At 38.3% G+C, this 17,863-nt stretch overlaps 1 protein-coding gene across 2 annotated transcripts in view; it reads right to left on the bottom strand.

The window, feature by feature from the left end:
- CDK15 (cyclin dependent kinase 15) overlaps positions 1 to 17,863 on the bottom strand; it is an 85,493-nt gene that overhangs the window by 48,682 nt on the left and 18,948 nt on the right. For both annotated transcript variants that reach the window (XM_063112066.1, XM_063112074.1), the window contains exons 5-8: positions 17,623 to 17,717; positions 16,810 to 16,872; positions 9,329 to 9,452; positions 7,331 to 7,451 (exon numbers count right to left, since the gene is read on the bottom strand). In XM_063112066.1, coding sequence (XP_062968136.1) covers positions 7,331 to 7,451; positions 9,329 to 9,452; positions 16,810 to 16,872; positions 17,623 to 17,717 — 403 coding nt within the window. The remainder of the gene's footprint in view (positions 1 to 7,330; positions 7,452 to 9,328; positions 9,453 to 16,809; positions 16,873 to 17,622; positions 17,718 to 17,863) is intronic.

The following is a 17,863-nucleotide window of genomic DNA, read 5'->3' as shown; positions in this document are numbered from 1 at the left end:
AGACTGGGTGGCATCAAACAGTGAATCCTTCCAGAAGGGAGAAGACACTGAGTCATTTTATTGCTCCAACTGTGGCTCTTCAGTCAAGCTAGAGGAAACAGCCTAAATGTTTCTTGCTTTTTCTGGCTCTCTTCCTAACTTTTTCTCCATTCTGAGCATGAACAAATTCTTCCATAAGGGAGAAAAAGATTCTTCAAATTCTTTAGGCAATCCCTGGAGGGTAAAAACCATCTCAGGAGTTTTAGGTTTTTCAGAGGTGGCAAGGAGCATATAAACCTGTCATTGGGAGAAATGAATCAGTATTTTATTTTTCACTGTGAAAATTAATTAATTTGGAACAACATAGTATACAGCAGTGACATGACATCTCCATTTGCTTTTCCCTGGGCCACTCTTTATATTTGGAAGTTTGCAGTGAGAAACGTGCCAGTGATGAATGTCTCAGGCAGGGACAACTTTCCATAGTCCTAAAACCAGCAGCTGCCTGGAGTCAGTTCTGAATAGAGAACCTTGTCTACCAAAATAAATCCTTCTTTAAAATGCAGTGTGTGATGTAGATGAACCTTGAAAACATTATGCTAAGTGGAATAAGCCAGACATGAAAGGACAAGTAGTGTATGATTCCACTTATCCGAGGTGTCTACAGTAGTCAAATTCATAGAGATAGAAAGTGCCACAGTGGTTACCAGAGGGGAGGGGCGATGGGAAGTTATTGTTTAACGGGTACAGAGTTTCAGTTTGGGATGATGAAAGTATTGAGATGGATAGTGGTGATGGTTATGCAACAAAGTGAATGTGCTGAATACCACTGAATTGTACACTTGAAGATGGCTAAAAACAGTAAATTTTGTTATGCATATTTTAACCCAATACAAAAAAAGTGAAAAACAACGACAACAGTGTAGTCACCCCAAAACATTGAGTTTTTCTCACTGAAGTCCCTAATGGAATCTTTTAAGGCCTGAAAAGATAGCAGAAAGAGAAAGAAAAGATGTTGGGAGATTAGAGAATGTAGATTGTAAGCACTGGAAATAAGCAGTATGTCCTACTCGTGCATTTTCTGTAGGTAACCAGAGCCCTCTTCATTGGCTCTGGGTCCCCACCGACACCAAAGCCACAGGCCTCCTTGTGAAGGAGATGCTCTTGTACCCGTTATAATTGGTTGTTTTTAAAACAAAGGCGCTGATGCTCACCCACTGTCATCTGCCTCCTGCAAAGGTATTCAGCTTGAACCCTGAGGGGTTGCATGGCCCAGCAGAATAGAATCCCCCCCCCTTTTCTTCTTTTATCAATTGGAAATTGTCTCCCTACTCACTTCTCCTCTTATCACTCTGAAAGAAAAGGGAAAAAATGAGGGGAGGAGGATATTAATGGAGATGCCCAATATCTAGCAATTAGTTTGAGTGAACGAATACAGTAAGCTCAAGGGAAGATGCCCATTGTTCTATTTCTATTATTTTTGGCTTTACCAGGCAAACAACAATAATAGTGGAATTAATGAGTAATGACAATTTTAACTTATACTTGAATTTTTACTTTCTAGGTGTCATGATTATTCATGACTAAATACATGAAACTCTTATCAATGGAATAACATACATATCTGCATATGCAGTAAAAAGGTAAGAGATGCGTAGTTTAAGGGAGACTTAAAGGACTGGTAGGTGAGCTGAAGAAATTGCCCAGAATGCAGCACAGAAAGTTAAGGAGATTGAGAGTGTGAAGGAGAGAATAAAAAATATGGATAATAGAAGAAAACGGTCTAATGATCTTTCACTGGAGCTCCAGACAGAGAGAATAGAGAGAACGGAATAGAAGCAATATTCAAAAAGAAAATGGCTGATGAAAGACGTGAATTCATAAGTGGAAGAAGCACAATATATACTCAGCAGGGTAAGTAAAAAGAAATCCACATTAGACACCTCCTAGTGAAAACTGCGTAAGAAAGGCAAAGAAAAACTCTTTTAAAAAATCCAGAGAAAATGAGAGATCACCTGCAAGAGGAAGACAATAAGGCTAAAAGCAATCTTCTCAACAGCAACAATGGAAGACGAAGCAGGGGAATTATATCTTCAAAGTTCTGAGGGAAAATAGCTGTCAATCTAGAATGCATTCCCAGCAAAACTACCTTTCAACAATGAGGCTTTATCTTCAGAAAACAAAATAAGAGAGTTCGTCACTAACAGGACTACACGAGAGAAATCCTAAAAGATTTACTTCAGGAGAAAGAAAAATTATTGCAAAAGTAATATCTAAAGTGCACAAAGGAATAATGAACAGTTTTAAATTTATGTGCACTTAATGAAAATAGCTTCAAAGTATATTCAGTAAAAATGGATAGAATTATGACAAATCAACAATATAGTGAATGATTTCAACACACCTTTCACTGATAGGTTAAACAGACAAAAATGATAATAAAGATTTGGGTAACACAATTAACAACCTTAAATTTTTGAACACGTGTACCAAACAATTAGGGAATATACATTCTCAAACACACATAAAATGATTATTAGCACTGATTACATGCTAGGCCAGTGCTTACTACACTATCTTTGGTGAAAGATCAGGTTTTTCTCAATTTGGGGGCAACTTTTAATTTTGAAATGATTTCAAACTTACAGAAAAGTTGCAAGAAGAGTAGAAAGACCTCTCATATCCTTCAAACAGACTCATCCGTTGTTAAAGTTTTGCCACTTTCTTTTCATTATTTTCTCTATATATCTATTTTTTTCTGAAGCACTGTAGAGTAAATTGCAGATATCATGACTCTTCACTCCCTAAATACTTATGTGGGAATTTTCTAAGAACAAAAACATCCTCTTAAATCACAACAGAACAGTGATCAAAACCAGGAAACTTGACATTGATCCAATACCTCTGTCTAACTCACATTCCACATTTAAATTTCTCCTATTGTCCCAATAGTGTTCTCTATGGCTCCGTTTCTCCCAGGACCCAATCTAGGACCATGCGTTGTATTTAGTGGACAAGTTTCTGTAGTTTCTTTTAATCCGGAACAGTTCTTCAGTCTTTCTTTGCCTTTTAAAACCTTGACACTTCTAGAGTACAGGCCAGTTACGTTGAAGAATGTCCCTCGGACTGGGTTTATTTGATGTTTCCTCATAAATAGATTCAGGCTATACCTTCCCCTCCCCCCCAGGAATACCACATAAATGATACTGTATCCTGCTCAGTGCATCATATTAACTGCCACACGTCAGTGCTATTATTCTTAATACTAATTTTATCACTTGTGTAAGATGTTGTCTGCCAAGTTTCTCTACTGTAAAGTTACTGTTTTTTCCTTTGTAATTAATAAATGATTTGTGAAGAGTACTTTGAGACTATGTAAATATCTTATTCCTCATCAAACTTTCCCCCTGTTTTTTAGCATTGGTAACTCTTGTTTCAAACAATTAACTACTATGTTGGTTACAAAATAGTGATTTTCTAACTCTGTTATTTCTTCCCCTTCTATTAGTTGGTATTCTCCTGAAAGGAGGAACTTCCTTTTTTAACCTTCAGTATGAACTTATGTACTTTTATTTTATTCAATAGGTTATAATCCATTGTGCTCGTTATTTACTTCAATGCTCAAATTGTCCCAGATTTGGCCTGCGGAAGCCTCTTCAAGCTGCTTCCCATGTCCTTTTAACATATTCCCACCATTTTTTGATCACTTTCTAAGAAACTTTTCTGGCCCAATGAGATTCCCCAGGCTCATCTTGTATGTTCCCTGCCCCGGCTTTAGGATCAACCATTTCTCCAAACAATTCACATTCTTTTTAGCAGAAAATGGTTTTAAGAAATCAAGATCTGGGTGGTAGACCAATACTTATATAAAATACCATAGTAAACTTGGCTTTTTAAAAATATATCTGGCATCATCAAATGCAAAACCTCTCTGAAGGTTTTAAGGCCTCAAAGAAATCCCACAAATAAAATTCCAAGGCAAATTAGCATATCACTGTCAGAAAAAACTAAACATGCATGGAAAAAAGACACCATATGCAAGAACCAAAAGAAACAATACACAATGAAACAGACTTACAAGAACCTTTGCTTTAGATGTGTAAGACCTTAGAGAGAAAATTACAAAACTTTACTAAAAATCATTAAAGAAGAACTAAACAGATGGAGTGATATACCATGTTCAAAAATTGGGAGATAGTATTATAAAGATGTTAGTTATCCTCAAAGTGCTGTATAATTTCTATGCAATTCCCCTGAAAATCCCACTAGGATTTTTCATGAAACTTGAAACACCGAATCTAAAATTTATATGAAAAATAAGAAAGGAAAAAAGGCAAGACACTCTTGAAGAAGGAAATGAAGTGGGTGGGGATACTTGCCCTACAAGATATCAACGATTATTATAAAGTTATAAAAATCAGTACAGTATGGCATTGTTACAGGGACAGATAAACTGACCCCAGTGGAACAGAATGGAGAGCCCAGAACCAGAACTATGCATCATGAAAACTTGATATATAAGAGATTTGGCATGAAGCATTGCTGAAGAAATTGGAGTGAGACAATTGTTTAGCACATACAAAAGTCAACTTCAATATAGTAAAGAAATAAAGTGAAAAGAAAAAACTTTACAACCTTTAAAAGAATTTATTGGATGATATTATTCTAATCTCAGGGAAAGGGAGTTTTTAAACAAGAACCCAAAAGGGCTAACTATAAAAGAAAAGATCGATAAGGTCAACAATATTAAAATTAAGAACTTAGTTCAAAATCACAACATCAAAACATGAAAATATAAGCCTGAACTAGAAGAAGGCTACTTGCAACACACACAACTGATAAAAAATTAGTGTCCAGAATATACTAAGAACTTGTAAAAATCAATAAAGAAAGAAAGGGAGGGAGTGAGGGAGACAGAACAACAGAACATGAACAAAAGACACAAACAAGTACTTCACAGAAGAGAAAACACAGATGGCAAGTAATCCATAAAAAGATGTTCAAGTTCATTAGTAATTAGGGGAATGCAAACTCAGATCACACCATGATACCATTCTACCCACTTGATTAGCAAAAACTAAGAAATCTGATATTACAAAGTTGGTGCAGATGTGGATAAGGGACATTTATCATTGACTAACATTGATACATTGCTGGTGTATCAATTGTTAGAACCACTTTGGAAAACAATTTGGCACTATTTTATGAAGTTGAACATTCACAGAATATCTATCCCTAGGTAAGTACCCTAGAGAAATTCTTAAATATAAATACCAAGCCTGTTCAAAATAGTAGAAACAAACAAAACAAAAAACTAAGTAATTGAAATGTTCATCAGCAGGAAATAAAGTGTACCTACCTAGATCAACATGAACAAATCTTAGAAACATACTGGGTGAAAAAAAGCAAGTCACAGAAGACTAAAAACAATATAATACCATTTTTAAAGATCAAAAACAGGTAAAACAAAATAAACTTTTTTAGAATACATACAAAATATAAAAATACCACTTTAAAAAGGGGTCAAGGAATGATGACCAAAAAAATCAAATAAAGTAAAATCAGGTAGGAGCTGCTCGAGTGGAAGGGCAGGTTGATGGGAAAAGGACACAAGTTGATGCGACAGTATTGGTTATGTTCTAGTTGTTACACTGCTAGTGGGTTCATGGAGTTCACTTTATTATGCTTCTTAATCTATGTCAGATTTCTCAATCTTGACACCACTGATGTTTTGGGCTGGATAAATCTTTGTTGTAGGGTTGTCCTTTGCACTGTGGGATATTTAGTAGCACCCCTGGTCTCTACCCACTAGATGCCAGTGGCAACTCCCCCCCCCCCAGCCCAGCTATGACAACAAAAAATATCTCCAGACATTTCCAAATGTCCCCTGGGGAGCAAGATTGCCCCTTGTTGACAATCACTCATCTACATATATGATATATTTATTTTTGAATGTTTTGACTATTCTATAATAAAACAAAGTTTTAAATTGATGGGTAGAAGTTTTACTCTGTGGAGCACAACCAGGAAGCCATCATTAAGAACTGAGCAAGCCAGATGCTGCTGAAGGCCTTTGAAGTGACAGTGCAGAGCAGTGTGAGCTGACAGTTTCAGGAGGGTTTTGACTAGCAGGTGATATTTCTAGAGATGGTACCAGGTATCAGAAATCAAGGACTCTAGATACACCGGAGGAAAATTTCTGCAACCTTTCTTAATTCTTTGGAAATCTAAAAGCTTAATTTAGACACTCTGGTCTTTTTAAAAAATCATTATTGATTTTTAAAAATAGAGCCCTGTGTTTACATAAACACTTTTTTCTAAGTCATTGAATAAGGTCCGTATATTTTATTACCTTTGAGGAATTAGCTATATCTGTAAAGTCATCACGCATCTAACTGTGGCCCACAAATGACTGGGATAAATCTCTAGGAATAAGGTCCAGATAATGTAACAGTGCTGTTCTAGGGTGATGAATGCCTGAGATCCTATGCTCACTACTGTACCCCATTAATCTGAGAGTCTCCCCAACTATGTGGTTCTACTTAATAGCACCTATGTGATTCTTATACTTGCACTACAATCCCATTTAATCTCTCATGGAAAGAGTTTAGTACCCTTAGTTTAAAAATGGAGAAACACAGACACAAAGAGAATACCTGACTTTTTCAAGATAACAGAACTCAGAGTAATTGATTAGAAATAGAATTGGCATGAAAATTAGGTTTCCTGAATCTTGGTATTTTTTACACCAGGCTCTGAACTACATTTGGGCATATGTAAGTGTGTCCATGCAGATGTGTATGTGTGTGTGTGTTTGTCTATGGTTTGGGGGTATATCTGTGCTTCTATGAGGACAAGCTGTTTTTTTTTTTTTTTTTTTTTTTTTTTAAAGATGACCGGTAAGGGGATCTTAACCCTTGTCTTGGTGTTGTCAGCACCACACTCAGCCAGTGAGTGATCTGGCCATCCCTATATGGGATCTGAACCCGTGGCCTTGGTGTTACCAGCACCGCACTCTCCCGAGTGAGCCACAGGCCGGCCCAGAGGACAAGCTCTTAAAGTAGAGAAAAGGCAAAAGATTAAAGAGAGGAGCAAGGAGGGGGCGTGGCAGAAAGAACATTGGATTCAGAGGATGCCTTGGGCAAGAGCTCTCTGGGTCTCAGTTTCTTTAACTATAAAAACTCAGAATTCTTGCAAAAATTAAATGAGTATGTATTTCAAAGCACTTTATGTTTCTATATATAAATATTAGTAATTGTCATTGTTAGAATTATTATTAAAAATGTAATACAGATGATAAAGCAACCCTCACAGGTAGAAGGACTCACATTTTCTTCGCACTAGCTCTTACCATATGTCAAGCTCGGAGGAATATTCAGTGGCTCCCAGCAAAGCATCAGGAGGCCGGTACCAGAGGGTCACGACTTCTGAAGAGTATGTCTGACTGGGAATAGACTTGGCACGAGCAAGACCTGCCCAAAGGAGAAAAGCATAGCACCCATTGTCTGGGGAGGCACAGTGAGGCATTTAACCAGAAAGAGTATAACTGGCAGAGTAAACAACATTTAAAAAGCAAACACAAGGCCGAGCCTGTGGCGCACTCGGGAGAGTGCGGTGCTGGGAGGACGGCGACGCTCCCGCCCCGGGTTCGGATCCCATATAGGAATGGCCAGTGCACTCACTGGCTGAGTGCCGGTCACGAAAAAGACAAAAAAAAAAAAAAAAAAAGAAAGATAAAAAAAAATAAAAAAATAAAAAATAAATAAAAAGCAAACACAAACTTTGAGTGCTTTTAATAGAACTACTCAATTATCCTGACCCTGGTGTAGCACTTTGTCAAGTGAATTTCTCAAATTTTGTCCCCCTTTGCAGCTAGATATGGCCTTCCTGGCAGCTAAGCAGGGTCCAGTGACTAAGTTATTGTTATATGATGAGAAAAGAGGTGATGTGTGAGCTCCCAGATCATGCCTTTAATGGAGGGGTTCCCTTTTCTCCTTCCTCTAGGCTGTGAGAGAAGGAAGTGGAAGCCGTCTTGAAATATGTAGTTGGGGCAATATCCTAGAGATGGTGGAGCCATATGACAGAAGACTGGGCCAAGGCACCATGGGGTCACCACATAAGTTCTGACTGCTTAGGTGAGGACTGTTAAATGAGAGAAAGTTAAGCTTCTATCGGGTTACACCTCTGTAATTCTGGGTCTCTGTAACAGCAACTGAACTCAGTGCACAACTAATATGGCCACCTTCTATTTTTGCAGTCCAGGAACCTGCAGCTTAATAGATACAGGGTGAGGACTGCTAATCCAAATTGTCTAGTTGGGTAGGACTTTAGATGAGTTTCTCTCAAGTGCTCCTCTGCCAAATGAGCATTCCTTTGTTGGTCAGCTGCTTATCTCACAGAATCGTATGATCTATGGTTGGGAAAAATTTTAATAGATGAGTTCACTGTTGTGGAAAACTGATAAATGAATGTCTATTAAATGCTTACATGTCAGGATGAAAACTACTATTTCAGAATAAAGTACCACATCTTCATCATCATTTGACATCTGCCAAACAGAGAAGAGTGGTTCCTCAGCTCATATGCAACCAGTTTTTCAACAAATATTGATTGAGCACCTGCTATGGTACCAGTGCTAGGAATACAATGATAAGCCAAAACAGACCCAGGCTGCCCTCATGATGCTTCCAGTCTAGTGGAGGAGATGAAATCATCACACAAATATATATACATTTGTGTGTGCACACATGTGTACATACATATATTAATGTGTGTACATGCATGTACATATATATATGTGTGTGTGTGTGAATATAATTATAAACTCTGATGACTGCTAAAATACAAAGAGGAAATCACTTTGATGGGAATAAAAACTTCAGGTACCCATACAGTCACACTATGTAGATACTTAGGCAAGCAGGAGCAAGTGTCCTAAAGCCTCCTTTCCAGCACTTCATGTTACAATCTGGGGTTTACTTCTTTATTCTGCCATCCTGGAATAACCTAGATCTATTCTTATAGAATTGATACATCCACTCAGATTTAGGGATACCTACTAAGTACAGTTTACTATACAAATGTCTCTATATCAAAAATGGCAGGGAGGTAGCAGCAGTGCCCCAGTTTGGGGCATCTGACTAGACTGGAGCTTGATGGAATCCTAGGAACAACCCATCTCTCCCTGTTTCTTGCCTCTCACTTCCTATGCAGTAGTATGATATGCTCAGAAAGCATCATGTTCCCAGGCCTCCAGCTTTCAAAGGCCAGGACTAGCTAATGCTTTAAAAAAGTACACACAAAAACATCATTGTTCACAGTCCAGAAGGAGACTTGAGGGGCAACTTACCAAAATCAGCCAGCTTGAGCTCTCCCAGGTGACTGATGAGTAAGTTCTGAGGTTTCAGGTCTCTGTGAAGAACGTGTTGGTGGTGGATGTATGCCAGGCCCCGCAAAAGTTGAAACATGAAAAGCTGGAAGGAATGAACACCATACCTAAAGAGATTTGAGCCACTATGTGTTGATTTCTCCTCTAAATCAAAAACATTCATCTGGAAGAATATAATAAAAGTGTCTCTTGAGAGACAAAAAAAAAAAAAAAATTAAGATTTTACATTCAGAGGGGTAAAAAAGGACAAGGAAAATCAAGTAACCAGACTGTGTCTTAAACAAAGGGATTCTGGCTTTTCCTGATATCTCATTTCTTTGATACTGAAGGAATTACCCTTTCCTTAAAAATCTAAAGTAAAACTTTTAAGTTTCCTTTGAAACAATAGTTATTGATTTAGATATGAAAGATTTAATTTTTTTCTCCACTGATGAACTTGGCATATAAGATCAAAGTTGACCTGGAAATGATACTCTAAAGTTTGCAACTGCTTAAGTTTTCCAGTCTCTCTGACGTGAAACCCTTTTAAAAACATAACACAAGGAGACCAGACTGGGAAACATATACTAGATGATATTAGGAAGTAAAAGAATCATTATCTTTTAAAACTTATTTTTAAAGTCTTAAATTCAAAGTTGAAGGGAAATACATAGTATAGATTAAGAGGGAAGAGAAACCAAAAGAAAGTAGCCTCCCCTCCCCCCCCAAAAACGTAAAAAGAGAGTAAGAAATAAATAGTAAAGAGAAGAAAGGAGAAAGGGTAGTGATGGGAGAGGGAGGTAGGGAAACAACAGAAGAAATACATTCTGGGCCCCAATTTTAAAATGTCCCATGTAGTTATGAGGCACAGGAACCAGAGACATTACTAGTTTCCCACCAATATAGAAGCTTAAGGTAAAAAAAAGAATGCTTAGCATTCCAAGTGTCTTCTGCTATTTTCCAGTGCCACTGGCAATTGAGAATTCAAACACCACATTAGTGTTTACAAGGAACTATGCCAACTGAGAACATGTACTGGCAGTTTAGAAAGGAAAGGAACAGGCCCAGCATTCCTGGAGACACAGGCAAAATGGCAGATGCAGAGCTATGTGGATAAATCCAGTTTTTCCATGCATCTTGGAAATAGGAATTTCAGAGATGTCAGCACTGGTACTGACCTAGCAATGACATGGAGACATTGGAGCCAAGTTAATGAGCAGCATGGTCTGACCAAAGCAGGAGCCTGGGGAGTTTACCCACCACAGCATATCTGGGGTTCTACAGTTCCCTGCAGCTCCCACATCAGGTTCACAAGCCATTTAAGAATGTTAAAATATATTTATGGCTCCTACTTCAAATATTTACTGGTTCTAGGAGTCTTTCCAATGCTTTCTCTTCCTGGTGCTTCAAACACAAACATTATTCATTTTACCATTCACCAAAGCTACCAAAGTACAAAATTCCTATACTGAAATTTAAACCTTCCAATTGGTCATAAATATAAATGTTCATATAAAAGACAAACTTAAATTCCAGGTAAAAGATAAGATACTATAGTTTGTGCTTAAAAATATGTTTTCCAATATGAAGGGATGAAGGCAAGAGGAAGATGAAGACAGGTGAGGGACAGAAGATAGGAAGATGGTGACCAGGAAAGGCTACAGCCTTTGGGAAAATATGCTTACCCTCAATTTACAGACAAGAAAACCAGAGCTCAAGGAAACTTTAAAAACATGTCTAGGAAGAGTCGGGCTCAGGACTCAAACTCAGCCCTGCCTGACTCACTACACCATCCTGAGAAACTGGAGGAAAAAATCAGAAAATTAAAACATGACAGGGAAGGAGAAAGTCAGCTGGCTGAGGCAGAGACAGAGCTCCTTAGGGGGTCAGCTTGAAATGCCTTTTACATCCCAAGGGTAGGACTGTTCTCACTAATCAGTCACAACACCTCCCACCTACTTGCTGGTCAGCCCCTTTCTCTCTGCCTCTTCTGTCTACAAGCATTTGTAAATGGTAAAGCACTGCGGTATTAAGGTGTGACATTTCATAGGTGCATTTCTCAAAAGTGTAGTCTGTGCTGACTAACCTAACCACCCACTCACTCTTTCATCCCTTGCAACCTGGATTCTTCCTTCAACACAATCCACAGTAGGAAATACATATGTATCCTGTATTCACATCCAGACAGAAATGTAAGTACAGCTACAACTGGAACAAAAGTTGAAAAACATAATACCTACTCTTTCTAGATGCAATGCACTCTAATATTTTCTCTTCTTGTCCATTTTAAATGCTGGTTGCCAGCCACCAAATTAATATAACCAAATCTGATGGTGTTTTCTCAGTCAAGCCAGACTGGGGGTGACTGTTTCCAGAAAGACCTCCCATACCCTAGAGACTACACCTGTTCCTAACACAATAAAATTTGGGAGAACAAAATAATTCCATTGGGCTGTTGCCATCTGGGTTAGGAGTCCCTGAAAACACAATCAGATCAGTCAGCCAGCTCTCTGCAGGGAAGCCTAAGTCCTTCCACCCACCAGGGACCCCTGGCACTAGGATTCCCGTCTTGTCTTTTTTTTTTGTCACTACTCAAAATATAAGCCTCTGACTATTCCTGTTTTCCCCATATAAACTTATCTCCATACTGCTCTGTGCTTCCTGTCATTTAACCCAGTGTCCACTGCTCCCCTCTCTCCCAATGTTCACTCTCCTCTCCTCAATCCTGGTTTAAAAACTCCCTAAAAGCTAACCTCTGATGAATTTCCTTCTGGCTTCTTTCCTTAAATGAGACCATACGCTCACTGCTTCTTTGTAGTATTCTCAAGTGGACGTTGGTTTTCCTAGAACTTCCTCATACTTTTGATCACTGAAAGGTGGAAATAACCTGCCTCCCTTTTCCCCAATACCACTTCACAACCATTACTTCGCCACCCTGAAGTAAAAACTGCTGTCCCTTGGGTTGTCGTGCCATCCACCTACATCTTCCTCTACACTTCTTTTCACTGTCACCCACTGAACTCCTAACACTCTCCATCATTCGCTGAAGATGTGGGCACCTGGATCGCAGCTGTTGTCTCCATGACATCAGTGCCCATGAGAACAAGTCTCGCCAGCCTCCTCAGCTCCAATGATCTGCTTCTCCAATCCACTTCAGCCACTAACTCCCATAGTCACATGGTGGATCTTGCCATCATATGGAACTGTTTGTCCTCTGAAATGTAAAATTCATCCTTCTGTAAAAAGGCCTCTGCAATGATCACTTCATTCATAGTGTTTTGCCATGGTCACCAATGACTTTTGCTGTGAAATCTGATGGATATCTCTCATTCCTTACCTTTGCAGCATTTGGCATTGTTGACCATGTCTTTCTTCCTGAAGCTGTCTCTCTCTCTCTCTGTCTCTCCCCCCCCCTTGGTATCACAATCTCCTAATTTATCTCCTACCTCTCTAGCTGTTCCTTTTATAGATTCTACTTCTACCGATGTCTAATATATTGATATTCCTTAGGGCTCCATCCTTGACCTTCTCTCATCACTCTACACATGCTCCCTTAGCCATTTTACCCACTGACATTGCTTCAGTGAACAACTGTATTCTGATGATTGCAAAATTTTTATCTCTAACTCAGATTTATTTTCTGGCCTTTAGACCCACATAGTCTGAAGTTCACCTGAACATCCCAGAATCACCTCAAACTCAGCATGTTCAAAAAATAATTCACTATATCCCTCCAAAATCCATTTTTCTTCCTGTTTCTCTGTCTCAGTGAATGGCACCATTATCCATCTTAATACTCAACGCCAGAAAAATCATTACTGACTCTTCCTTTTTCTGTCAGTTCTGGTAAAGTAACAGATGACATATCTGTCCACTTTCTTCCACCATAATCTCATATCTGTACACCTTTTGTTCTGATTCGTCTCATTGTCAAGGCTGGAACCCTGACAAGACCAGCGTTTATGGAATGAATAGAGGAAGAGAAGCCTGCTATGTGAGTAGGGAGAGGGAGATTGCAAACAAAACAAAACAAGACAATGTGGAGTCAGGGGAAAATAACATTTTTAAAAAAAGTATTGCCCTCCTTCCAACCTATTCACCACACTCTCCTCAGAGTGAGCTTCACAAAAAGAAAATGTGAATTGATCACCTTCTCATTTAAAAACATTTAATGGCTCCTCTTATGGAACTGCGTGACATAGATAGATCTTTCATACTCTGGCTCCTACTTATCTCTTGAGCTGTGTTTCTAATCACCCCTAATTCTGTTAATTCTGAAGTCCAGCCTTACTGAATTACCTTCAGTTCTTGGAATATGCCGTGCCTTCCCTGGCATTCCAACATGGTCACTGCTGCCTCCACCTTGGGGAACACATCCCTCCTCTCACCTGCTTTGATTTGATAAGTTCTTCCTTGTGCCTCTATAAACCCCAATAAATTCCTCTATGTATTAGTGTATCCCTCACAAATCCACAAAGTCCTGCAGTCAAGGGTATGATTTCTAACTGTATTCCTGGTATTTGTGACACTCAACCATGACCTCCTTCTTGAAATTATTTTTTCCCTTCACTTCCATGACAATGTATTTCTCTGGATGCTGTACATTCCTAAAATCTGCTACCCTTTGTCCCTTGCTGTCCTGTTTCTCCTCTCACCTCCTAAAGGCAAAACTCCTATCATCAGTCCTCCTCTCCAAACCAACTTTTCCTATGTCTGTTAACAGAGCCATAATTCTCCTGGTCAAACTCAAAATCAGTCATGTGTGGCCCCATCTTTTCCCTCCACATGCCCTTATAGCTACCAACTCCTGGCTGAACTCTTCTTTGTTACTGTTTTTCACATTCCTTTCCATTCTTACCGTTGCTACCATAATTTGGGCCTTTATTACTTCTTACCCAGATCCTTGCCAATCAAAGCTGGGTGCCGAACCTGGAGCATCTGCATCACCTTGGATCATGTTCAAGATATAGAAGCTCAGGGACTTAACCCTAGACTCACTGGGTCAGATTCCCAGGTCACTCGTCTGCTCACTGAAGGTTGAGGAGCCCTGGGCTAGACCACATCAATAAACTCCTAACTGGTATCCCTGACTCTAGTCTCTGTTTCCCTTTAATCCGTCCCACAGACCACAGTAATATAAATTTCTTTCTGATTGTGTCATTCTCTTTCAACTCAAAACCCTTTAGTGACGCTACTGTCTAAGGAATAATGTCCACGTTTGTTAAAAGTGAGGCTCTCAGCTACCTACCTAATCTATTTCCTCAGACTTGTGTCCCCCATGTCACTAATGTATTCCACATTTTAGGCCAACAGAACCAGAAATGCAGAATGGCACTAGTGGAAAAGAATCTTAACCAAGAATCACATTTAGCCATGGCAAAAGCTAAATATCTCAGGCAAAATGTTTGTCCTCTCAAATCTTGGATTTATCTTCTACAAAATAAAGAGGTTAAAACAGGCCAGTGCTGTAGAGTTTTTCTATTGGAAATCCACAGTACATGTGTACCCAGAATGTATATCCATACATAAATATAAGTACAGTTACAACTGGGACAAAAGTTGCACAAAATAATACTTACTCTTTCTAAATGTATTAAACTTTAACATTTTCTCTTCTCTTCTACTTTATTTCATTTTTAAAAATGCTGGTTGCTAACCACCAAATTGATTTCATGACCCACTAGTGGGTCAGAACCTGCAGACTGAAAAACACTGTGGTCCCTCTAACCCAAACTGACTCTGAGGTCCATGACTCTGGGGTCCTCTTCCTTGAGTACATCCTCTACTTCCCTATGCTGTACCTTTGCTGAAAACATTCTATCTCCCTGTAATGTCTTCCCCTACTCCAGCCTCCTGAAATGCGGAGCTTCTTTTAAGGTCTGAAACCACTTAAAACCAGAAGATATCTTTTACTTCTTTGAACTTCTACAGTACTAGGTCTTATTTCTTGCTTGGCATTATTAGCAAATGTCCTGTAATAGTATCAGTATATATTTCTTATCTCTTGTTTTTGGCTGTAAGTCCTTTGAGGGCAGGAATCATGTCTTCTGTGTCTTTTTATCCTTCTAAGCATTTAGCACAGTGGCTGGTATGTGAGAGTCACTCAAGCCTGAAAATCTATCTTTCCCACAGTTATTCCTTTTCCAGCTGTTCTTCTAATTAATCAACACTTCTAGTTCCTGCTTATCTTAACTTCCTTCCCTCAGAGGAGACTCAGTTTAGAAGCCACTGACCTCTCTCTCAACAAACTCCTCAACTGTCTTGCCCACCTGTCTTTTCCTTTCACACATTAGGCAAAATTCCAACTCTGAATCAACCCAAATGTCTACTTTCTCTGCTCCTCTATTTGCATTGCTAAGCACTACCATGCAGATCATTTAATGGTCTTCACCTTCACCAGGGTCTTTAATGTACTACTGACATTCCTTCTTGGTTTTCCTAGTTAGTTCTCCATCTCATTCTCTACACAGGTATTTAAAATTTTTTTCACTGACCTTCACCCTTTGTCCTCAAACCTTCCTGGACTGGGTGAGAGCCCCTTAACATGTGTTCCCATCGTGTTCGTAGTTAACATAGCCATAGTCCTTAGCACTTTGCTTCTCACTGCCTATCTAAGTCCCCGTATCTTTCTGGACTTTAAGCTCATGAAAATAAGAAACACAATATATTCATTATTGAAACCCCACAACTTGATGTAGCACTAAGTACTCAACAAATATTTTTTGAATGAGTACACAAATAAATATTAGTTAAATGAATAAATACATCATATACAAATCTCATATGGTTATTTTGAGCCAATCAATTAACTAATGTCAATTAAGTCTTAGGTAATGAAAAGTATAAAATATAAATGGTTTATAAAATTTATAAAAGATGTAGAATTATAGCTAATTAAGAGTTTATTACTATTTCTATTCTAATGACTGGGAAAATGGAAGTTAGTACCATATATATAATAGGATCTACAACAATAAGCAATGCAAACTTTATCATAGACCACAGTAGTCAGCCATGAAGAAGGTACTTATTTCATGATGGCCTAGCATCACTTCTTTCCTTTTAATACAATTCTTTATTTAAAAATTTTTTTATTATTATTATTTTTGGTCTTCTGTGGGTGGTATGGGAAACTGAACCCATGATCTTGGGGTAATAAGGCTGTGCTCTAAGCAAGTGAGCTAAACAGCCAGCCCATCCTTTCAACATAATTCTTAATTGGTTTATACTTCTAAAGACACATTTGCATGATGGCAGTGACTGACAGGGTTAGGCTGTTCAGAAAATAGCTAGACATTGGTTGCTCCATATCTTGAGGGGGAACTTGTCTTTTTTTTTTTTTTTTTTTAGTGATGTCCATCTTCTTAGTTAGCACAACGGGACTTCACTTTTTGATGGCAGTCTGTTTCAAAATTCTCTTCCTGAGATCAAGACAGAAGAGTCCTGACACTTAATGTACTCACTCTGACATTGTGAGGATGAAGCCCTCCTGGATGCTGAGACATATACTGGGCCAGGTCTGTGTGCTAAATAGAAAAGTGGAGAGAGACAAGAGTAAGTTAGTGGTCCTTGGATAGTGTCCTAAAACAGACCAGAGGCTTGACTGTCAGAAGGTATTATGAAGTTCAGAATTTTTGAGAATAAGGTGCTAAAGAAACATAACCAAGTTTTCTGAGACCCCACTGTTAAGGTCATACACAGTGTGTCTTTCTAACTGACTGCTCTTAGAAGGAAACTGCTTCTTGGCACAAACAGAGATGCTTATTTTAAACGACTGGCATTGAACATGACCCAGGGATTTTTCACTCTCTGTGTGTCCTTAGAAGCAAGTCAAGTACGCATACCTTATGATTTCTCTCTGCTTACTTGAATATTTTTTTCCTTTCAAAAATATACAATGAGTTATTCTTTAGTACCTTGTAATTTTTAGTATCTTGTGATTTATATCTTTATTGTCAATGAAAATGTTGGGTTCTGCTCAGACAGTGATTAAATTTAGATTAAAAAAAATTGAAAGTTTTATTTAGGAGACAAATTCAAAATCATTATTTATTATTGCTAATGAGAGGGACAGGGACAGCAAAAATAGTGGGCAAAGAAGCAGGACTAAAATTGGATGTAAGAACAATAAGGCTCTACTAATCACAATAATGAAAATTTCCATGATACCTTCCACATTGTAATGAAAATTTCATCATGCCATAAAATATTAACAGATTCATTATATAACCACCAGGCTTTTTTTCATGCATTGTAAAAATGCTGGAGCAACTCACCACGTATTCGAAAACAAATGTCAGTGTCTCCTTGGTGTGGATTATGTCATGCAGGAGCACAATATTGGCATGTTTCAAACCCTTCAGGAGAGAAGCTAGAAAAATTAAACAAAATGTTCAATCAGTCATTAATAATGAAAGTGTTGCTTTAAAGATATCAAGCAATATTTATTTGTATTTTTTAAACATTTCAAAACAAGCATTCTGGTTTTTTACTGCTGGAAAAGAATCTCTTGTTGCA

The sequence above is a fragment of the Cynocephalus volans genome, chromosome 1 (assembly GCF_027409185.1).
Source record: "Cynocephalus volans isolate mCynVol1 chromosome 1, mCynVol1.pri, whole genome shotgun sequence".
Lineage (NCBI taxonomy): Eukaryota > Metazoa > Chordata > Mammalia > Dermoptera > Cynocephalidae > Cynocephalus > Cynocephalus volans.
The sequence above is the reverse complement of the archived record's forward strand: the minus strand, read 5'-3'. Positions and strand labels throughout refer to the sequence as shown.